This window comes from Thermobia domestica, chromosome 16, assembly GCF_964235325.1.
Source record: "Thermobia domestica chromosome 16, izTheDome1.hap1.1, whole genome shotgun sequence".
NCBI classification, from domain to species: Eukaryota; Metazoa; Arthropoda; class Insecta; order Zygentoma; family Lepismatidae; genus Thermobia; species Thermobia domestica.
In genome coordinates, this window is record NC_137469.1 from 127,506,084 (window position 1) to 127,531,469 (window position 25,386).

Genomic DNA, 25,386 nt, shown 5'->3' on the forward strand with positions numbered 1-25,386 from the left:
AATGGATCATAAGCGTCGACAGGCTATAGAAGGACATTTATGAGATCTTCTACAAATGGAAAATGACAAATCAGCTTCTGTAAATCGAAATTTATAACATTGACACTTGAGGCATTAACAAGCCAAATTTTTTGTGATGTTTAACTCCGAAATGCGTATATGTGCAGCTATGATGGTCTACCTTTTTATGTTCTCATGTGAAGAGTAATTAGCCAGAGTACCTAGTTGACACAATGGAATCATGTGACTAGTACGTGAAAAAGGTGTATAAAGTCCAGCTGAAAACAGCCTAAAACTTCTGGTTTATGGGAAAGTGTAAAAAATCCTTCAATAAGGAAAGGACACCATGTGCAATTCCTAGATTTAATGAATAGAGTGTTATTAAACTATACTGACAAACTGCAAGAGGTGATCCATCGCATCAAAATAAGAAAAAAGTTTATGTTGATCTGTGGTCAAAAGTACATAATTTCAGAGCTGGGTTGTCCAAGGATGTAAAAAAGACATTTCAACATGCGTTAATTTAAGCACGAGAACTAATGGATTGGCGATCCATATCAGTATACAGAAAGTAGTTATGATACACATGTAATCCAAAAATGCATATTTCAGCAATGTTCAATATATGTGCAAAGAATTTCTTACAGTGCATAATTCCCAGATATGATCCTAACAAAAATCTCAGATATGCTGTGATTTAAGATCAGTCCAAAGTGGACAAAAGCTGAACCTTGACAGCAGTGAACTCGGAATTCGTCGGCGGTAAGTCAGAAGTGTTAGAGACTGTCAGTTCTACGATTCATCATATTTGGATTACAACGTGGAGTGGTGTATTGTTTCACAGTATAGACTATTTCATGTTATATTACTCGTGCTACCTGAGTACTTCTGATCTCCGACTGATGTATTACGTATTCCCTGCTGTAAAGGCTTAAATTTTGTTTACTTTGAACCCATCTTTAAGTGCTAGCTGATTCAGAGGATAATTTGGAGGGATAAACTGACTTCTGGACAATTCATGTAGGATTAAAATACGAACTTTAACATCAAAATGCAATTAAATAGTATCATATTTTATGTATGGAAACATCTGGGAATTATGCACTGTAGAGAACCCTTTACACACACTGTCCATGGCTGAAATACACATTTTTATATAGCGCTTGTGGACTTTCTTAACGCTATATGGAACGCCACCATATGGCTTCTCGAGTCCTAAGAAAAACACATGTTAAAATCTATGTTTTTTTCCGCGGTTTTGGACATTCCTACCTCCCCAATTATGTACTTAGGTCCACATAAATATTTTTCTCTTATTTTGATGTGCCGATTAACTTTTACAGTTTGTCGGTACAGTTCATTAACAACCTATATATCTTGGGCCAATTATATTAAAACAACTTTGTAACTTTTGAACTAATAGACAAAGAACACAGACATTTTGTAATACAAATATAGAAAGGAATTGATTGTTTGTCATGTTCAACAATACTATCAGATTAACAATATTGCCAACTCATTAAATATTTTTGCGCCACGTCACATTATTACATATTTGAAATTTGCATGTTAACCTGAAAACTTACAACACAACATTAGTTAATTAGTGTTACAAACTAAGAACTTCATATCCTATAATTGTCCACAATTTGATGTCCTCTAAAAACAGTAATAACGCAAATGAAACTAAAAATATGGGGCAACATATCTAAAGTATTTTCCTGTTGAATACTATATGTTCTCTTTTTTTTTCAATAATGATTATTGCCATTTTTCCTTTCTAATACTATAATATTACAACAGTAGTTTTTGCTAGTTGTAATTACAATTTCTTCGGATTACATAGTGTCAGTAATTTCCGATTTATTTTGACCAGAACTTGAGTCAAAATTTTATATCGTTTACATGTACTAGTATTCCACTACTTTTCAAACGACAGTTCATGCAATCTGCGACATTGACTATTGTCATGAAGTGGACTTGTTTGTAATAGTGTTAGAATTAGGTAAATTCGAATGAATATATTCATGCTTACTCCTTCAAATGTATTTTCTTCAGGAAAATTATAGTTGACATCAGATCGGACACACAAGAATCCCTAAACGTAACATACCGTTAATAAAGATAATGTAATGGAATAAAGGCAAATTGTAATAAATTGAAAATCGGTTTCAGTAATTTAAATTGTCTTCTCAATAACGTTTAGTATTGCTTACCTTTCGAACACATATGTCTTCATCTGATCTATCTCCACAATCATTGTCTCCATCACAAATCCAAGGACCCTTGATGCATTTAGCGCCATTTCTACAAAGGAAATGTCGTGACTCTGAACACTGAAATGAAGCAGAATGTCAAAGTTATTTAAAAATTCCTGATGAAACACATTAAGAAAGATTATTATAATGCACATTTTGGTGTATATACTACAAATCTAATAGAATAAAACTTATTTTGTTTTACATCTTATAACAATATCGTTATAGTTCAGAACATTTTGTGTAGCACTCGTATAAATGGGAAAACATTCTCGAATCAACGCTCTGCAGGCGTAATTCTCGGTATTGGCAAGGGGCTCTAATTTAATATATTTACCTAGGAAGAGATTAGGAGCTGTGTTATTTCCTCCCCAGCAGGTACCTCTTCTCTGGAGACCTCTCGTCGAACCACGTATGGTAAGCAATTACTATGTGTTGTTCCCTCACCACCCACATGCGATTCGAAATGTTGAGTGTGGGCATAGGCCTATTTGTTTTAATAGGCATTATCAATTATTAATTACTGTTATCCAATACAACATATATGTGATTCTTTTAATTATATCATAAACGGTGCTAGAACCTCTTTATTAAAGATATACCACATTGACTTGATCCCTAGTCTTCCATTGCAAGCGCTGCTATCGACTGAAGGAATTCTACTCGCTTTCTCTCGCTTAGCAACAGCTGAACCCTTATTGGCTCAATGCATGAGTGTGCGAGGGTGTGAGCGTTAGTTCGCATTGTTACCACGGCTCAAGACATTTTGGCAGCACAATAGTACGCATAAAGATAATCTTTCCAGAAAAAGCACATCTTTTTAGTGAGAATACGTTTTGTGGAAACGTGTATTCCTACGAGTTTCTTTTGTCTTCAAGTAGGTGACGCCAGTGGCGTAACTACGTCTATTGCCCCCCCCCCCGCGAGAGAATACCCAGGACCCCCGCCTTAAAAACTTTTTTGTGGAATGACAGAAACATAATAAATAACCATATGTCTCTGTATCTGTGAATAATGAGTTAAATGGATGCAACTACTAGCCTAGGATGCAACTACTAGCTTGCCACCTCTCCCGGAATGGCCGGGAGTTTCTCGGAATCGAACTCACTCTCCCGACCTCCCGGACAAGCTTTGTAATCTCCCGGAATTATGATTTAATGCTGCCACTGTTTTTATTGCCTTCCTAAAAGTAATCAGTTTTAATTTTCTTTTTGAAGTTTAATTCTGTTCCGCAGTTAATTTTCCTGTGGTACGGTATGCATTATGAAATCAAAAACAATGCTCAAGATTTAACGCAATACTAAGTTTTTTCTTGTAAACAATAACGTCGGCAAATCGCTCCATATTCAGAACTTCAAATGATAAAGAAATGTTTGTTAAACATGTATTTGTGCGTCACCTTTTATTTGATTTACATAAATACATAGCTACAATTATTGTTTTAAACTTGTGAAAATAAAGAGCGTTTGTTTAACTGAGAGGGGAGGGGAAATAAACACATTGTTGCGGCTAAGAGTTTACGCAAGTACTGAAAAAACGAAAACCCATTGTCGAAATCTCGAAACTTCTTTGTTTCCCTTTACGTGATTTTGGTTCACTGTATAAATTTAGTTCGTCGAGTGTCACGGTGGAGTAAGTGGGTTTCGTAGGCGTTCTTGTCGTTGAATAGCTATGTCTGATTCGGAGACGCAAGAAAAGAAAAAAGTATTACTATACATTTAATGACGAGTGGAAAAGTACTTTTGATTGGTTGCAGAAAAAGAGTGAGTATGAAGCGGAATGTAAAGATTGTCGACAAACGTTTCCGATAAAGTTTGAGGGCGTTCGTGCAGTAAATGCTCATGCTAGTTCTGCGAAGCACCAACGTTTAGAAAAGGAGAGAAGAGAAAATGCAGTACTTACATCTTTTTTTACGAAACCCAACACTAAGGAGGAGGATCTCGTCACGGCGGCAGAAATTACAGCAATGTATCATGGAGTGAAGCACCATCTTAGCTATAACAGCCATGATTGTGCAAACAAGCTGGCAAGTGTTATGTTTTGTGACTCAGCAATCGAAAGAAAGATTAAATGTGGACGCACGAAAGCCAGCAGCATTGTGGAAAACGTACTTTCGCCATTAGCACAAGAGCAGCTAATTCAAGAGCTACAAGAAGCAAAATTCTTTCCGGTGGCCACGGATTCTTCGAATGCTGGTAAACTGAAAATGTACCCTTTAGTAGTGCAATACTTTTCGAAGGAAGAGGGGATAAAAATCGGTCTCTTGGACTTTTATGAAGACCCCGATGAAACCAGCGAAAGTATCAGCAAACACATTGAAAAATCGGTTTGTGAAAATAACTTGGATTTTGCTAACATTTCTTCATTTGCCGCAGACAATGCTTCAGTAAATTTCGGGAAGAATGTTTCTGTGTACGAGAAATTAAAAGCTCGCGTTCCTAATTTGATCAAAGCTAACTATAAGTACCACATATTGCATAATAGTGTGATACATGCAACGAAAGCGTTTTCCTTCGATGTGGAACATCTTGTGCTGAAAGTTTTTAGTGAATTCTCTGCTTATGCGAAGAGAACCAAAGAACTAAAATCATTTTTTTACCTTGTAAACCAAGAATATAAGGAAGTACTACGGCATGTTCCTACGAGGTGGTTGTCCCTTCTGCCTGCTCTCGAACGTCTTCTTCTGAATTGGCCAGCACTTCGATCATATTTTGTATCACAAGGAGAAGATGCATGTTCTAAGATCATATGGGAATCATTTAACGACGAAGAAGAATCATATGCTCAAATGGTGTGTTTGTTCCTCCAAAACATAATGCAAATATTCAATAATAGCATTAGACTCTTCGAAAGCGAGAACATATCAAGTGCAGAATTACATGAGATCATGACACTACTGAGGAAGAAACTCATTGAAAGAAAGGAAGATCAGTACTTTGGGAAGTCAGTTATGGATAGGATAAAGACTGTGGAAGAGTGCAAGAAAGCAAAGTTTGTAAATGAAGCTAACATTTTCTTGAAGAAGTGCATCTCATACTTGGAGAAATGGTACGATTTTGATAAATCCAGTTTCAAGCTCATGGGAATTTTATCTTTGAAACAGCCAATTAAGTGGGATCACTTGGTAAGTCTCTGTGAAAATTTGAAGTTTGAGATCGATATGGATAAACTATACGACCACTTTTGTTTAGTGAGGAAGGTGAAGACATCGTTGTGTGGATCTAGTGATAGAGTAGACTTATGTTGGGTGGAATTTTTCAAGAAAGTTACACCTCAAAGATGTGGGAGTAAGTTACTTAAATTAGTGCCATTCGTTCTCTCAGTCCCTGTTTCGAATGCAACTTCCGAGAGACAGTTCAGTGTAATGAACCAATCATTTTGCAAAGAAAGGCGTAACATGAGCGAGGGATTATTGAAAGCTGAACTTCAAATGTGTCAAAATTATACTATGAAGTGCAGTGATTTCTATAAATATGCATTTAACAATCAGAAGCTTTTGAATGCTGCTAGGAGTGACGTAAAGTACAAGTTCAAGAAGAATAATTAGACAGAGGATAATCTGTCCAAAAAAATATTGTTTCATCGTCCAACGACACATGCTTTCTGTTGAGTTATTATAGTTCCCCAGTCTGTAAAATTCACGTTTTTTATCCTTTGTGTTTGGTATAAATAAATGTAATTAATGTTAATTCAAAGAGTTTAGTTCCAAATATGGTTTCAAGAGATGGAGCTGCATTTGACCACTCATTTAGATACAGGATACTGTTTTTCAGCGCTTGATTCACGAGGTTTGCTAAAATTTCATTTGTTTGCTCCAGACGTTTCTAAATACAGTAATGGCGTATCTTCCAAACGCGTTGTAGATGTTATAACCTCTAAGCGTGTATAGATTTAATTTAGTATATTTTTACTAAATAAAGTTTTTTTGTTTCATAGAAATCTCCCGGAATTCTATTCTTGTGAGTTGGTAAGCCTACTACTAGGCTTAAATGTTCATAAATAAAAACCACTTTGTTATATTTATAATTTATTCAATAAGCTTCACAGTGAAAGATGGACTTTTCTCTTTGCAGTCAGTGACGTCAGTCGTCATGAAGAGTAGCAGGAATTAATTGAATGATTTCCTTCTTGCTTCCCTGTCAGCAAAATCCCTTACTAACTCCCGTACGTCCATTTTTGCAGCTTTGTAGGCATTTATTGAAAGCAGTACTAGATTACTTAAGCTATTTTGCTCCATTGTGCTTCTCACATAGTTTTATATTAATTTCAATTTTGAGAACAACTTCTCTGCAGAACTAACAGAGACAGGGAGCGTCAAAAGCAACAAATAGCGGCAACAAGTTCTGAAAAGCTAGATGCCAATGACTTACATTTCACAATTAAAAGTCTTGTAGGTCAAATAGAATTCAAAACACTTATTTCAGATTTCAGCTGTTTCACACAGCAAATTACTTCAATCGGGAACAGAAAACCAATATCACAACTCTAAGTTGTTTGAAGTATCCGTGCCCTTCTTAGAATTTCATCATCAGTGAGATGAATTAAATTGTCAGAAAACAAAAAAAGGAAAATGTGGATACTGTATCACGCAAAGTAGTAAAACGACAACAAAACAGTGAATTTAGTATATCAAATAGTTTAATATAGATGTTAATTCTAAAGTTTCATTCAATATTTCCCGACAAAGAAAAATATAAGAGAATAAACCGAGCGAACCGAATTTCCCTCCTTTTTGTTTGCTGTGCTTCACCTACACGTCAAGCCTCCCAAAGATAGCCGAAAAAAGGGGAGGGACATTGTCGACTAATACAAAACTGAAAAGAATGTTGATTTGACCTTTTAGGAGGCTAGGGTGAATGGCCCCTTTGGATGTGTCAAACCCCCCGCGTTGTGGGATTTCGCGCCATAGTAGTTACGCCACTGGGTGACGCTTGAAATTTGCAAAACTTCTGGGCCATGGAACCACAAAGATCAATCTAATACGTAACACCCTCCCAAAAATCATGTTAAGTGCTGTGTGGTATTTAAGATTCCTCTATTTTCAAAGTGAACATAAAATAAGAATTGTAAAATCAAGTAAATATATGTTTCATTGAAATACTACTTCAGTAACTTTACTCAGTGTAGTGAATTATCGAATAAAATGTAGTGAAACAATTACAAAAATCATTGATCGAACAACCACCATGATATACAGCAGTGAAAAGGTGCAGTTATCTTTTTAAACACATGCTTATACGAATATTCGTGAAGAAAAAATCCGCGACTTTCGTATCGTATGAGCACCCAAATCCGTCGCATATTATGTTTGGACTATCTACAACGCGCATAAATATTTCTTTTCTTTTTCTTCTAAGTTACATCAAAGAAATGTAAGAAAAATGTGAAAACGAAATCCCGTAATAAATGTTACCAGTGAATTCTATTTCCGTTGGAATTATATTTATTTAAATGCTAAAAGTGAGTGATTATTTACGTGTGTGAAATAGTGTTATAAGTTTGTAGACGTAAGGCTGTGTTTTGAATAGACTTAGAATTTCAGCATTTTGCATTTTTTTTTTTCCCTGATGTGATATTGATATGCTTTTAAAACAGAAATTTCTTTCAGCTGTTTTAGGGTAAAATACCAGAGTTTTATAGTGCATATAAATGCTTATTTAAAGAAATTATCAAATTGATAATTTTTAACGTTTAATAACTTTCCTCATAAATAGAATGTCAAGTTTCTAATGTAAATAGACTCAAGACCTTGAACGTTTATAATATCTTTCAAGGTCATGTGAAAGGAGAGTAACAAAGGGAACTATTCATCCTGCTGACAGTGATGCATGACTGTCACGTTTTTGGAAGAAGATATAAATAACGGTGTCAAATCACCTACAACAAAATCTACACGTCACCCATCTCGAGAGTCGTAACTAGAGATTTCGGCGTCCGGGACGAAGTAGAATTCGGTGACCGCCTTCACTCACCAACCAAGCTTTTTCTTCCTCCATCTTATTTTCGTGCTGTAATTCAAGATGGCGTCCAAGAGTAGTGGTGTAAATTCTTAAGCTGTTGATAAAAACAAGATAAAGTGTGATGAAACCTGCGGTAAGTGTAAGAGAAATGTTAAAAATGGCATTTTGTGTGTATCATGTGACAAATGGTTCCATTTCATTTGTGGAAATATCAATAATGGTGACAGAAATTATAAAATGAAGGAACAGCTCGAGTGGTTTTGTCCAACATGTACAGAACATGGTGGACCAGTAAACATTGATACTTCTACTTGCGATACCGATAGTTTGTTAGAAATTATACGTGTTCTACAGGAAGACTTAAAACTACTAAAAATAGAAAATGAAACTTTACATCAAAGAATTAAAGCACTAGAGCTAAACCTTGAGAAGAAAAATCCATCGAAGTTTGAGTGGCCAAAAGTAAGTACTAGACAAAGGGGGTCTATATCTCATACAGGAATGAGGCCAGAGTTTCCATTAGTGTGTGAAAATAAATTTACTGTTCTATAGAATGTTGACTGTGAAACTATGAACAACTCAAAGTGTTTGAAACAGAACGGAACCAACAGTAAAAGAAAGACAATGAATAACGCCAAACTTACAGTGAATCCGGCCTTCAGTGCGGTAGACAAGAAAATAAGTGCAAGGAATAAACCTGCAACAGAACCTCAAGTTTTAGTATATGCGGATAGCAATGGGAGGGGTCTAGCTGAGCAAATGAACCTCAATCTAAAACACAAATTAAAGGCACAAGGAACCATTAAGCCTGGAGCTAAAAGTGCAGAGGTATTAAGTGGAATTAACCCTAAAATTGCAAATAAGAAGAAAAACTATGTTGTAATGTTAACCGGTACAAATGATGTAGCTTGTAACCAAGAAAATGAAGTTATTAAGAAAATTAGAGGTAAGCTTACTGAACTAAATTACTGTAAAGTAGTGGTGCTAAATATTCCAAATAGGTATTACCTTATGGAAGAATCATGTGTAAATCAAGCTACTGAGGTCACTAACGTGAAGATGCAATCTTTGTGTAAACACTTCAGAAATGTGAAAATGGTAGATGTAAGTAAATTTGATAGAGAAATGTTCACAAGGCATGGTTAAATAAATAAATAAAAGGGTAAAAGAATTGTTAAGTAATGAAATTTGTGATGTAATTAACAGTGATATGAGTAATAAATCTAGGTCTCAAGCAACGTTGCCAATACCTTGGGAAGTAACTCAAAGTAAGAAGAATGTGGATGAGGGCACTTCTTTTTTAGTTCAAGGGTAAATTTAACACAGCGAGTAGGCTTACGTATCCATTGGGAAACAAGTAACGATGGAAATTTTGTTGACGGAAATTCTGAAAGATGTAGATATTATTTGTATAACCGAACATTGGTGTGCACAAAACAATATAGTAACTATAAATTTACCAAATTTCAAGCTAGCAAGTAGTTTTTGTCGAGAAAAGAAAACAAGAGGTCGTTCAAGAATTTTTGTAAAACATAATTTAAAATTTAAAGAATGCATTGTTTAAACATATAAACGATGAAAAAAATTGAATATTGTATTTTGGAGCTCCCAGTGGAAAAAATTGTAATAATCTGTATATATAGGACACCGGATAGTGAAGTTGAAATTTTTGTGCGTAACTTAGAAGTAATACTCTCACATTATAGTTGTACTAAATACAGCCCAGTAGTAGTAGGAGATCATGGATTTTTTTTAAAGATATTGATGTAAAGATAAAAACATTATTGGGTACGTTTAATTTAAAACATTTAAGAAATAAACCTACTAGGATAACTCCAACCAGTATATCAGAACTAGATCAGATTATTCTAAACTGTGACCACTTGAGCTCAAGGGCGCAAGTGATTAGTACCGGATTTTCTGATCATGAAGCTCAGATTGCTGAAATATGTGATAAACGCTTCTCTATAACTCAAAAGTGTAAGAACTATAGTGTAAGAACTTTCAAAGTTACAAGGGTATTCAGTAATCAGAATATCAATTATTTCACTTATTTACTTATTCACGAAACATCGGAAAGTGTACTTTCATTAAACAACGCAAATTATATCTATAATGAATTCATAAAAAATTTTGCTTACTATTTTGATATAGCTTTTCCTAAAATGAAACTCGTGTTAAAGTCCCAGAAGATGGGACAATGGGTTACTCCTGAAGTACTAAAAGCAAGTGCTACAAAGTGCTACAAAGTGCAAAGTCCTACTATAAACAATATAAAAAAGGTACAAGGAACTAATTAGAACGACTAAAGGAACTTCTACCAACTTAACTTGCTTGTGCATCGAATAAAACTAAAACCATGTGGAACATTATAAATAAAGAAATAAATGGCGGCAAAGAGACACCATATGTAGATACAATAATATATGAAGGGAACAGTGTAACAAACCCAAGGAAAAAGGAGAAATATTTAATATTTTTTTTATAAATGTTGTCGCAAAAATTATGGATGATGATAAAGTAAATAAATGTAAACAGAATGGCTACAAAGTAGTCAGTGTAAATAGTTTTAAACAAAGTTCAAATAAATGTGAAAAAACAATCTTTCTACAGCCAGCATCAGAAGATAAAATAGCAAATATAATAAAATCTCTCAAAAACAAAAATACAGCTGGAATTGATGAAATCTCAGATAATTTATTGAAAAGATGTTTCAATCAGGTGAGAAAACCACTTTGTCATTTAGCAAATATATCACTTACAAATGGCGAGTATCCAGAAAAGTTAAAAATTGCGAAAGTTAAGCCCTTTTTTAAAAAAGGTGAAAAACAAAACATAAATAACTACAGACCAACATCTCTCCTACCTGTCGTTGGAAAAGTTTTGGAAAAAATTATGTATAACAGAGTAATTATTTTTTATTTAAAGAAAATCTTATCTCAACAAAACAGCATGGCTTCCTTAAAGGTCGATCTGCAAACACGGCAATATTTAATTTCATTGAGAAAGTAAGAAATATTGTAGATAAGAAAGAAAACTGTATAGGAATCTTTCTTGATTTGTCTAAAGCTTTTGATACAGTACAACACAGTTTACTTTCGAACAAACTGGAGAACTGTGGAATACGTGGTAAAGCAAGGGACTGGTTTGGTTCGTACTTAAAAAATCGTAGGCAGGTCGTAGAAATAACGCATAATAATAATAACATTTTAGAAAGCTATTTATAAGATGAATTATATATAAAACACGGAATTCCACTAGGATCTATTCTAGGGTCATTGCTCTTCCTTTTATATATTAATGATTTTGAAAAAAAAAGCATATCTTTGGCAGATGTTACCCTTTTCGCTGACTATACCACTCTGCTAGTGAGTGGAAAAAATGAAAAATTATTGGAACAGAATGCTAGGCAAACACTAAATGAAGTATCTCTTTGGATGAAGAACAATAATCTTTTTGTTAATGTTGAAAAATCCATTGCTATAAATTTTCATAACAAGTGCAGTAAACCAATATACCCTAACCTATATCTGAACCAAAATAAAATTAACTATACAACACACTGTTCGTTTTAGATCTTACTATAGATCATAACCTGACATGGGAATTTCATATAGACTGTTATTAATAAATTAAATAAAATATGTTATGCACCAAGGATTATTAGAAAGAAGGTAAATTTAAACCTTGTACCATTCGTGTTTTAACTCTATCTTGCAATATGGCAGGGGTGCCAACAAAGGGGGGCTATGACGCAAACTGCGTCATTGAAATATTTCGGGGGGTTAAAAATCTATATAAATATGTTTGAGGGGGTGTAAAAATTAATCGAAAAGTTTTTTTTTCATGGAAGAACGCCTACGGTTAGGCAATCGAGGGGGGTGCGTCATGGACATGAGGGGGGTGGGCACCACTGAATATGGTATCATCTTCTGGGGAAATTCAAGTCAGAGATTTAATGTTTTTAACATCCAGAAGAAAGCCATAAGAATACTTTGTGCTAAGAAGCCGAATTTTTCTTGTAGACATTTGTTTAAGGAGGTCAATATACTTCCACTGGATAGTTCATATTTGTATCGTCTCTTTTTGTATTTGAAACAACACTCATCGGCATTCGTAACGAATAAGGATGTACATAATCATAATACGCGAAATAAGAATGATTTTGATTTGTGTAATCACCGGTCAGCAATGTATCAAAAAAGTGTAAGTTATGGTGGAGTTAAGTTGTACAACATGCTGCCTATTGATATAAAGTATGAAGAAAATATGAAAAGATTCAGACAAAAGTTAAAATCATTTCTATTAGAAAATTCTCGTTATACGATTGAGGAGTACGTAAATATCATGACAAGGTAATATTACTTTATTTTACTTATGTATTTTTTTTGTACATATGACGCATGTTACACTTACTTGAGAACATTCCTCGTACTTGTAAGTTCATACAAAAGAAATAAATACAATACAATACAATATAAGAGAAGCAGCATTTGTTGTTATGCTTTGTTGATTCTTTTTTATCAATCTGCTTGGACAGACTATTGCAACAGCCAAAAGCGATGATTATGTATTCTTTAACAAATAAGAGCTGTTTTCAAGAGGCGTATTTTGGACTTTGGAACTTGACGAAACTACCTCAGGTTGGTGTACAGATCCACTTGAAGATCAATTATGGAAACTTACGGTACAACTATTGGTAACGTTTCATACTACCGATAAAAAACGAAATTTTAATACATGAGAAACTATGTGCTTTTAAATGTTCCAAATGGGTGACAGCATTAATTTTCAGTAATAATTGTAAACTGTTGTAATTTTATTCTGTATCTGACAACACGAGTAGCATTTTAATTTCGAGTCTTTTAATATCACCAATTAAACTGGTTGAATTTTTAATGATAAACTTTCTTTTATTACTCTTAAGGGTCGCTGGTGTGTTAATATAGTTTTAAATGTACGTGCTCCAACAGAACATAAGAATGACGATATAAAAGACATTTTTAAAGAAGAACTATCATGGGTATTCGATCAATTCCCGCGATACCATATGAAAATTCTATTAGAGGATTTCAATGTGAAGGTAGGGAGACAGGATATTTTCATACCGGTTATATTGAAAGAAAGTCTGCATAAGGCAAGCAAGGACAACGGCGTTAGTTTTGTAAACTCTGGAACATCCAAAAACCTTATCGTGAAGAGTACAAAATTCCCACATCATGTCATTCATAAATGCACATGGACCTCGCCAGATAGAAGAACGCACAATCAAACTGATCACGTTTTAGTAGATAGAAGAAGAGAGTCCAGCATAATTGATGTTCGCTCGTTCAGAGGATCAGACTGTGACACTGACCACTGTCTGGTAGTAGCGATAACAAGAGAGAGAGATTATCGTTGAATAAAGATAACATTCAACATCTGAAAACGGAGAGGTTAATTTAAAGAAATTAGAGGAGAACCAGCCGAGAGGGGAAATACCAGATTGAAGTGTAATAGATGCTCGATTACAAAAGGTTTTGGGACCACTAATGTTGAGGATACTTCGGTTCAAATTAGGGATAGCATTACAATTTCAGCAAGAGAAAAATTGAAGCACGCGGGAATACGTAGAAACAAATCATGTTTCGACCAGGAATGCGCAAACTAGCGGAGAAGGGAAAATAGGAGAAAATGCGATGCTACAAAATCCGAACGATGTAACTAGAGTAAATTTCGTTGACACCAGACGGGAAACTTCGAAAATGTTTAGAAGAAACGAGATTTTTTGAAAGCTTAAATTAATGAACTTGAAGATACTAGTAAAAAAAAAAAGAAAACGTTTGAGACATGTTGAAGGGCATAAACGAATTTGAGAAAGAGTATCAACCTCGTTATTACATATGAAAGAGACGACGGAACAATTCTTACTGATACAGTCAGCATCTTGAATAGATAGAAAGATTTCTTTGAAAATTTGTTTAACACACGTAATGTTCGTGGGGAAAGGAAAATGCACAGAAGAACCATATATTTCAGAGCCTAGCCGAACAGAAGAAGAAATTGCAATAAAGAAATTAAAGAAACACAAATCGCCGCTTGTAGACGAACTTCCGGCTGAGTTCATTTTAGCTAGAGGGGAAAATTGTTTAATAAGATATGCAAACTCATTCTCCTTATCTGGAACAAGGAGGAATTACCACAAGAGTTGGAAGAATGAATCATTGTTCCAATTTCCAAGAAAGGCAACACAGCGGCTTATAATAAATATCGAGGCATTTCTCTTGTATCAACATCCTATAAAATCCTCTTAACCATTTTATTAGCAAGATTGAACCCATACATGGATTAAATTATTGGAGATTATCAGTGTGGATTTAGACGAAATCAATCAACTACGGACCAGATATTTACCATTCGACAAATACTCTAAAAGAAATGGAAATGCAATAATCCGGCACATTAATTATTTATTGATTTTTGAAAGGCTTACGATTCTATTAGGAGATACATATTATACAACATTCTTTCAGAATCTGAAATACCGAAAAAGCTAGTTAGATTAATTAACATGTGTTTAAACGAATCCCAAAGTAAAATCCAAGTACGAACATTCTTCTTCACTAGATTCCTCGTCGAGAATGGCCTGAAACAAGGAGATGTGTTGTCGACATTATTATTCAGCTTTATTCTGGAGTACGCTAAAAGGAAAATAAAAGATAACAACTAGAACTTAAAGCTGAATGGTATTCACCAGGTTATGGCGTATGCTGATGATGAGAATCTGATACGAGATGATAAGAGAACAATAGAAAGAAATGCAGAGACATTATTAAAAGATTGCGGGTTTAGAAGTAAATGCAGAAAACACTAAACGCATAGAATTTCGCTGGGATCGTAATACTGTAAATTATGGATGCGTCAAAGTATAAAATAATAGTTTCACTAAAATGGATACTTTCAAATAACGAGGATCAATGTTAACAGACCAAACACATATCCACAAAAAAATTAAGTGTCGACTGGAAGCAGGGAATTCGTGTTATTATTCCGTTTAAAATCTCTTGTGGTCGCGAATTCTGTCGAGGAATTTGAAACTCAAAATATATAGAACGATAGTCATTCCTGTTATTCTGTATTGTTCCGAAACAGTTGCTTACATTAAGAGAAGAACGAAAACTGAAAGTATTTGAGAATAAAATTCTGAGACGAATATTCGGACCCAAGAACACGGGAATGAGGAATGGCAGAAACTTATAACGAGGAACTGTATAATTTATACGCTTTACCAAACATTGTTAGGGTCATCAAATCTACGAGGCTCAGGTGGGCAGGTCATGTAGCCAGAATGAAAGAAAGTAGGAACGCTTACAAAGTTTTGACTGGAAATACAATCGTAAACGACCATTAGGAAACCCTAGACGCAGATGGGGCGACAATATTAAGATGGAAGTCACAGAAATACGAATACAATGTAGAAACTGGATCCAGTTGGGTAAGGACAGAAGTCAGCGGAAAGGTTTTATGAACGCAGTATTGAACCTCAGGATTTTTATTTATTTTGACTTATTTTACACGTCGAGGTTAAGGCTATATGTAGCCTTATCTACCACCTAAACATGACACAAAGTTGAAAAATCAAAGGATATAGCTAACAATAGCAAAAGAAAAAAAAGTTAGAAAGTAAAAAAAAACACAAGAAACAGACTGTCACTTGAACACACACACACAAATATAATATAGTGCTTTATGTAATAAGTGTTGAGTTTCATATCTTTATGACAAGCTTCTCTATTGGCTCTTCTGTCTCTGTGTCCATTCAACCCTGCTTCGATAACAATAAATTATAAACTGCTCTTTTAAAAGATGCTAAAGATTTTGACTCAGGTACCGAGGTTGGCAAAGTATTCCAAACACGACACGTTGAAATTGTATATGATTTGGAGGAATAAGTTGATCTATGAATAGGAATTGCAAGTTGGCTATTAAAACGTGATCTTGTGTCCCTCTCATGGAAATCGCTTAAAAAATTAAGATGTTTTAGAAGATAGGAAGGTTCTGTAAAAGTAAGTGTTTTATACAGCAGTACCAACGGGTGCAATTTTCGCCGTTGCTGCATCTTCAGCCACTGCAGCTTTTTAAAGAATGGCGTAACATTATTTGAGAATTTTAAGTTAAAAATAAAACGTATACAAGCATTTTGTACTCGCTGCAAACGCTTTTGTAAATGTATATCAGCGTCAGTTAAGGCGGTGTCACAGTACTCCAAATGTGGTACCACTAGGGTTTGAACAAGAGTTTTTTTCAACTGTGTTGGTAAAAAGTTTTTTAATTTGCTGAGAGAATGAAGAATTCCAAAAGCCTTCTTGCATGATGCGTTAATTTGATCGGACCAAGTTAAATATTTGTTAAGTATGACGCCAAGATTTTTCACAGAGGAAGAGAAGGGAATATTTACGCCTTCTAAAGTTATATTGGGAACAAGTGAAGCATCTATTAACGTCGTTGCACGTTTGGAAGTAATTAAAATTGACTTTGATTTGACTGGATTTATAATCAAACAATTATTTGCTGACCATTTAGCCAAATTACTCAAGTCTTCGTTCATCTTTGTTAATACAAGTATCTATTTGCTTTGGTGAAGAAGATAGATACAATTGAACATCGTCCGCATACATGTGATACTTACAGTGTTTTAGAGATTGTGCTAAGTCATTAATATAAAGGCAGAAAAGAAGAGGCCCTAAATCACTACCTTGAGGAACCCCACAAGGAAGGTTACGCTGACCAGAAACTAAGTTGGCAACCACCACATACTGTTTTCGGTCGCATAAGTAATTTTGGACCCACTTAGCAGCTGAAGTAGAGAAACTAAATTTTTGTACAAGTTTCTGCAGCAAAATGTCATGGTTTACTGACTGGAATGCTTTGCTATAATCCAGTAAGATAAGTATGGTTATCTCTCTCTTGTCCAAAGCAGAACGTATATCATCAGTAATGCTGGTAAGGGCTGTAGAAGTGCTGCAATGTTTACGAAACCCGGATTGAAAAGTGTCTAAAAGGTTATAAGTTCGAAGGTGCTCACATATTTGATCACTTACAATATATTCAAGAGCTTTAGATAGGGCAGGTAATATTGAAATAGGCCTTAAGTCTTCTGCAGATCGGACATCCTTAGTCTTAGGGAGAGGCAGGACTCGTGCTGTCTTCCACAAGACTGGGAATGTTCCGGTAGTAAGGGAAAGATTAAATAAATTGGTAATTGGAGAGAGGACGAAGGGTAATATTTTCTTGATCAATGTTATGCTTATTTCATCAGCACCTATAGCAGTGGATTTTATCCTCTTAATCGCTTTCATTACATCATGTGGGGTAACACAAGTGAAAGAGAAACATTTTCTTCAAAATTAGGGATTTGTCCTGTATTATCAGATCTTGCATTTATCTGTGAGCTAGAACTATCAATTCTACAGAAATAATTGTTAAGATAATCGGCAGAGAAAGGAGCAGCTACATCCGGCTGGACTCTTTTGCTGCTACGAATGCCAAGTAGCTTCAAATTTCTCCAAAGATGGGAGGGATTCTTGTTCTCAAACAGGGTGTAGGAAAATTTTAATTTCGCATTACGCACGGCTTGATTACATCTATTTCTAAGGATCCTATATTCCTCAAATTTGTCATTTAAGTTGGGTAGATTCAGTTTACGTGCTTTCTTAAATTTACTATACGCTCTGTCGCGACAAGCCATTAAACTTCGAATTTCATCTGTAATCCAGGGCGAAGGAGAACGAGAAACACGTTTTTCTCTCAAGGGGGCATGAATGTTCAGAAGATAAAATATTAACTCATTGAAATAAGATAGTTGGTCATCCACAGAAAGAAAAGAACTTATTAGATGCCAAGGCAATAACGCAGCATCACGCAAGAGTGCTTCATTGTTAATGTTGGCTAAATCTCTGTATAAAACAACTGTAGGCTTGAATTTGGGAGTCTTAATAGAATAGCAAACAAAGATAAGATCATGACGCGAAATGCCAGGTACTGAAAATTGACCGAAATGAAGAACTCTATCAATGTCGGAAGTTAAGATTAAGTCAAGAAGTGAATCTGAGGTGGTAGTATGAAACGTAGCTTCGAGCGGACAGATGGAAAAATTTAAGGATGTAGTAATCTCGCGAAATGTTTCTACTTCACGTTTAGTGGACAGTAAATCAAAGTTCATGTCCCCAAGTATGAGACTATGCATATAAAGTGGTGAGATACGAGAAATGTCTTCTTCGAAATTCTTAAATGATGCCCCTGGTGGGCGGTACACACAAGCCAAAAGCATTTTTTGGTTCTCAATAGATATCTCAACTATGATATACTCAGATTCGAAGCTATAATGACCACCTGATTGACAAAAAATTTTTGCGTCAATGTCATTTCGCAGAAAGATTGCAACCCCACCACCACCTTTGTTAATGCGATCGTTTCGGATAATTTTCAAGTTATTTAACAATACCAGATCATTAGAAAGAGTTGGCTTTAACCAAGTCTCGGAAACTAATATTGCATGCAAGTTCTCAACAGAATGAAAAATAACTTCGAACTCAGTATAATGTCTGACAAGGCTCTGCGCATTAATGTGCACAGCATTGAACGTTGGTAGCTTCGGTTTATTAAGTTCTGTTTGCAATAAATACTGAGGGCCTTCGTAAGACACTTGGAGATCGGGTAGCTGTAAAGGTTCATTGTCTTCGAAAACAGAGGGACATATTTTATTTAGTTTGGTTAAAACGAATGAAGAGGGGCTATGTTTGTTGCTTATATTGTCAGTCATTGTACTCATGTAATATTGAATATTTCAATGGCAGGTATTGCGAGAAAACAGAAAGACTAGATAAAACGAAAAGACTATAGAATGGAGATTTACTGTTTCCCTGTTGGTTATGGTTAAAAAAAATCCATTGCCTCATAACATGCGGATTGTGCCTCAAACGAGGTTCTTGCTTGCTCTTCCCGAAACGGAGTGGCTATTGGTAACTTGGGGGGTGAGAGAGAGAAGAAAATAAAAAACATAGCACTGACCTTGAGGAGGAGGCGAGCCGAAACTGGAAACAACAGGGGTGAAACAACGCAGAGACATGGAGGTCTTCCTGTGCTGATGATGGGAGGGGACACTTTTGTATCCATTCCCACATTAGAATCACTAGAAGCTACACTCGTATTGAGCTTGACAAATGCATGTAAACGCATCATTGATAACCACATCCAACACAAAATATTGCCGACAAATAAAAATAGCAACACAACCACACACTTTTCAGAAAAAAGCGAGCACACCATACTTATTGAAAATATTGTCAGATAACTATAAAGCTCATAAATCACATAGCTACTGCAGTTATCGCTTCTGTTTAGTTTACGGTAAAAAGTATTTTGTGAAATATAAAGGAAATTCAGAAAGTTTAAGTTCTGCCTGTATGTAGATAGATAAAACACAGCATATCTGATACGTATGCACAGAAAAAAATCCTGGCGATACAACTAGTTGATGGAGAAATGATCCAAATAAATTTCTTCAAGTTGGAAGCATTTCACATGACAACGGAATAAAAAAAATCACTGGTAGTGATTAGACTTTGAAAAAGACGAAATTCGTTGGGTTAGGTTCTGACCCTTTTAGCCCCTACGCTACGATTTCAAATGTTATTATTCTCCTTGTTTACCTTCATTTTTAATATTCCAGCACAACAATATTGATTTAATAGGGCACCAATTCTTTTACGGGGCACCGCGTCGTTTACTCTTTTTCGATACCTTTTCTTTCTCCTTGCTCGTTCGGCGCCCCCTTGCTATCAGCGCCCGCAGCGACAGCCCAGTTCGCCCCCACCCCTAGCTACGGCTCTGCCCATCTCTGTGTCTCGTTTTGCATAACAAAGAAATCCTTGAAAAGTGTATTTCGGGAAGAAATGAACAACCCTGTAGAAAATAAGTTCTTGAATAAAAAACAAATTTTTGCTTTACAAAATCCAAAATTTGTCACAGCAGTTACTTTCTGAGATAAGGGAATAAGTATCCGAGTTTTCCTTTAAGCGAGTTTATCAGAGTATTTAAATCCAAACTTGTGTCGCTTCGATATGAATTTCGGTCTCTCGAAACAACTTTCCTACTAAGTCTTCTGTCATGTTTTCGATAATTTTACCTTTCTCTTATTCATGCTCCGCTCAAATCAATTTACTCCATTTAAAGTATCAATATTGTACATTGTAAATTATTGTTGTTTGAAACGCACAATATTACGCTAGAAGAAAATGTTCCAGATTTACAGATAATTGGATACAAAAAGTAATTTCAAGTGGATTTATTTTCTTTTAAACAAAAATATAAGGTTTTGAATACAGGCTTTCAATACAGTAAACCCTGCCTTCAACAAGCCAATGGTTAAATGGAAATTTATCTTAAACGCAAATATTTCGCAGTTCCATGAATTTAGAGGTGAATAAATGTTAAATTTCCTTGATTAGGCGGAACCTGTGTTGCGAACAACGGATATTAAAATATACTTTTTAACGGAAATTTTAAAGTTCCGGAATACAACTTTAATATTTTCCTGCGCGAGAATAGGTATATAAACTACCTTGTCTGTAAAGGACTTCGTTTTCTTGCTACCTTACTTCTACATTTAGCCTTTAGTCCACCACTTTATAAGACCCTTGGTGCAGTGTGAGTTTTTGAACAAAGTACAATTTTCATAGCGTTATTTTCAAATAAAAGTAACCCATTCTGTATCTGGTCTAGAGACATGGAGCAAGGAGACAATAGATCAAATGGGAGTTAAAAGTAGAGGAAGGAGCGTCAGAAAGTGCACAACATCTACTTTTCATCTTCCCTGGAAAACTAAGTATTTTTTGTTCACTAAGTTTTATGTGTATTAATTCGTAGCATAAATAAATACTGTAATTGAATACGGTATGTACAGTATTTAGTCTAATTTTATCTCCTATGTCCATTATATGCATGTACATTATTTATTTTTTTAAGCATAGATCTACCTTCATTAATCTTAAAACCTTTAACGGAAACTTGTGCGAGTCCGGTTCAATTTCGCTAGATAGGTTTTTGCTTACGCCAGAAATGCTAATTTACTTCTCTCAGTATATTTATGTTTTAATTACAGACACTTGGTGCATTCTAGTCTTTTAATCTTTTCATTTGCATATAGTACTTGTAAACTATAACATATATATACTCCATGGTTAAGTGCTCGGAGAAGGCTGCAGACCATTAACTTCGCCACGTAAAAGAAGTCATAAATAAATTTTATATATATATATATATATATATATATATATATATATATATATATATATATATATATATATAGGATGGTGCTAAAATCCATTTACAACGCTTGGGAGATGGATGTACACATGAAAACAAACAAAAATGTATGTGGAATTTCGTGAAATTCGGCGTCATTTCCGAGTTACAAGCTGTCGCAAATGGCAGCAAAACGAAGTGTAACACATTGCGGACAAAGGAAGGTACAACAGCAAACGGTCCCAAACAGTTTAGAGAAAGTAATTCCTGAATGACATAATGGTGTCAGAAGCAAGGCGGTAGGGACACGGCGCAAGGAATTTCCAAAGGGGGGCTACTGATGTGGACAGACTGACATGCGGAAAGTGGATATGAAGGACGAGGAATGGTGAACCACACATGTGTACGTAACCGTAACCATATCATAGGTTGTAAATGGTAAACAGGGAAGACAATGCTGTAAACACTTGTGCGCAGTGCAGAGTGCGCAGAGAGCTCACCAAAGAAAGGGAGGAATCCTCGGATAAGTATGGAGGAAAAACTTCACAGTGACAGGTAAACAGTAACAGACACACTAGTAAGGCGTAATAACGAACGCATGCCCTAGTGCAGCGCACTACGGCTTCATCTATGTTCGTGATTAAGGTGTCGAGGCATTTCAAACCACGGACAATAGAAGCTGGTCATTAGGCCTATTATCGAGCATGGAAATATCACAAATAAGATGGGATTATCAGACAGGGAACCAGGAACAACAGTGGCACGGTGGAAGATATTTCCCATGAATAAACACTCCATAGTTCAATCTAGAAATACATAAACACTACTACTGGTCTTGAGCACGTACGCACCTCACAGACGTTGTTAAAACTATCCGGCATTGACGTCCATGCAGAGAAGACATCGGCGAACTAAGGATTTTCTGATACGAGCAAACACATCTGGAGAGCCCCGATTCCCCTGCAGCTGCAATTATAGGAGCAAGGAGATCCTGCTCCGTTCGCACCGAGATATCATACACCAATCGTTTCATGTCTCCCCACAGAAAGAAATTTAGCAGTGCGAAGACAGTGATCAGGGTGGCCATGGTACAGGTCCACCTCTGCCAATTCAACGATTGCCAAACACATCGGCAAGGAAGGCCCTAGCTCCTTGGTCAACATGTGCGAGGGCGCCGTCATGTTGAAACTACATGTTACGTCGAGTTTCAAGTGGTACGTTCTCTAACAGTTCCGGCAGTACATCACGTAGAAACACACGATTCGTCGGACCACACAAACGATGGGAAACGTGTAAGGTCCTAGCATACTGTACTAGCTTAGCAACGTGTAACGTCAGTAGCAGTGCTCACTTACTATGCCACACCACATGTTTACGGCGAACCTATATTACTGATATTGAACAACGATGACGTACGAATTTCTACATCCCAGACAAGGATGTTGTGTAAATTGAATACGCCATTCCTGCTGAACATTGCCTCATCGGTCCACAAAACTAATTTTGGGAATTGCGGGTTGACGTGCATTTGTTGCACATACCATTGGCAAAATCCCACACGCAAGGAGAAGTTCATAGGCAATATATCGTTCACATTCTGCAATTTGAATGGAAGCATTCCTTCCTTCTGCAGAATTCGAAGTACGTTTGTATGGTGGTGTGTCGTGGGAGAGCAATGGCACGTGTGCTGGTACTAGCGCAGTCCCATATTGCGTCCAATACTACCTCTTCCAATTGCACAGTGCGGACACTTCGGGGTGTTCCACGGTCCGCACTACTGGATACTAGAGATCCTGTTTCACGCAGGCGAACATCAAGTATTTGAAAGAAGACATGCGATGGTAACCGCCTATTTGGAAGCCGTGCATGATACACACGACGTGCTGCAAGGCTATTTTGATGGGCCTCTCCGTATGCGAGATGCATATTAGCAAACTCCTGGATGGAGTTTTACGCCATTGTTTAGTTTCACACTTGCTAACAGCAAAGGGGAACTTGACTTCCTCTTGAAGGTTCACTACTCTATTACTACACCCATACATCACACACGGAAGCTCATACAGTTGCTTTCACACGAGCAACTAACTGGAACAGAACAATAGAGCACTTGCACCACTTGACGTAAAACTTAAATACTTCATTTCATTTTCTTAAAATTTTATTGTCTAATAACTTGGAAATTACAAAGCAGTTAATCAACTTTAATCAAGATGTGTGCGTTAGTATATATCGAGCTGCGCACGTAAATAGTGCTTTGAACAAAATAAAGTCATCAATATTGTCAATTCCTCCAGCAATATCATGTTGTAGACATGCACACGATGTAGGGATGTTTTTAAATTGTTTTTATAAATTGTCAGAACCTTTTTAAGGGAAGTTGCTTATATGAGTGGAAACTACAAATATCACTGGTTAAGAGGAACTAACTGTTTTATCCCAATGCATCTACATAAGCTAATAGCATGGCTGTAAAGTTGTACAGTTTTTGTCATTTTACGACTTCCCCTTCCACCGTATACTAAGCGGCCGGAAGTACGTTTCTCCAAAGATATAGAAGAGTAATGCCATTTACTGCATATAATCGTATAGGCCACCTCATGCTTGCCAGAAACGTTGAATGTGATATGTGCAAGTAATTCATTAATACACATGCTCAGTGGTAGGGCACTTGGACACGCTATACGGGGTCATATCCTGGTAGATACTACATTTACAATACTGTAACGTGAGTTCCTGTCACCACGGCATGGCGCGTCCTAAGGTTGAGGATTGAGGAGAAGGCCTCTAGATATAGAGGCTAGCTGCGAATATACTGAATAAGCAGTCGCGGATAGACGACAAGGAGTGGTCCTCCAGCTTGGGGGTTTGGGTAGGGCTAACAACCTCATCCTGTAAAAAAAATACACTTATTCAGAAACATTCACACAAGCCTCGGACAAGGACTGATAACTCGGCACGACCTCAACAAAAGAAAATGGACATGAGATTTGGAACATGGAATATTAGAAGTCTTTAAAGGATAGGCGCGTTAAAATCCGTAACGAGTGAGATAGAGAAATACAGAATGGACCTAGTAGGAGTTAAGGAAGTTAGATGGGAAGGAAATGGATCTGTGAATTACGGAAATTATACGTTCTTTTACAGGGAAGGAAATGAAAATCGCCAGCTAGGAACAGGGTTTTTCGTTCACAAACTAATATTACCAGCAATTAAACTGGTTGAATTTGTTACTGACAGACTTTCGTTTATTACTCTTAAGGGACGGTAGTGTGATATTATTGTTTTAAATGTAGGTACATGCTCCAACTGAAGATAAGGGTGACGATATAAAAGATAGTTTCTACGAAGAAGTGGAACGGATATTTGACCAACTCCCGCGATATAATATGAAAATTCTATTAGAGAATTTCAATGTGAAGGTAGGACGAGAGGATATTTTCAAACCGATTATAGGGAACAAAAGTCTGCATAAGGAAAGTAATGATAACGGTGTTAGATTCGTGAACTTTGCAACATCCAAAAACGTAATCGCGAAGAGTACAAAATTCCCACATCGCGACCTTCATAAATACACTTGGACATCACCAGACGGAAAAATACATAATCAAATTGATCACATTTTAGTAGATAGAAGAAGGCAATCTAGCATAACTGATGACCAGTCGTTTAGAGGGGCTTATTGTGATACTGATCATTACCTGGTAGTAGCGATAATACGAGAGACATTATCGTTGAATAAAGGTAATATTCCATGTCCGAAAAGGGAAAGATTTAATTTAAAGAAATTAGAAGAGAGTCAGGTAAAAGAGGAATATCAAATTGAAGTTTCGAATAGTTTCTCGGTTTCAGAAGACTCGGAGTGCACTAGTGTTGAGGATACTTGG

The 25,386-nt window shown here is 36.0% G+C and overlaps 1 protein-coding gene across 3 annotated transcripts in view; it reads right to left on the minus strand.

Moving 5' to 3' along the window:
• The window catches only part of LOC145673403 (uncharacterized), a 501,393-nt gene that overhangs the window by 198,719 nt on the left and 277,288 nt on the right, over positions 1-25,386 (minus strand). For all 3 annotated transcript variants that reach the window (XM_081743070.1, XM_081743067.1, XM_081743068.1), the window contains exon 9: positions 2,217-2,336. In XM_081743070.1, coding sequence (XP_081599196.1) covers positions 2,217-2,336 — 120 coding nt within the window. The remainder of the gene's footprint in view (positions 1-2,216; positions 2,337-25,386) is intronic.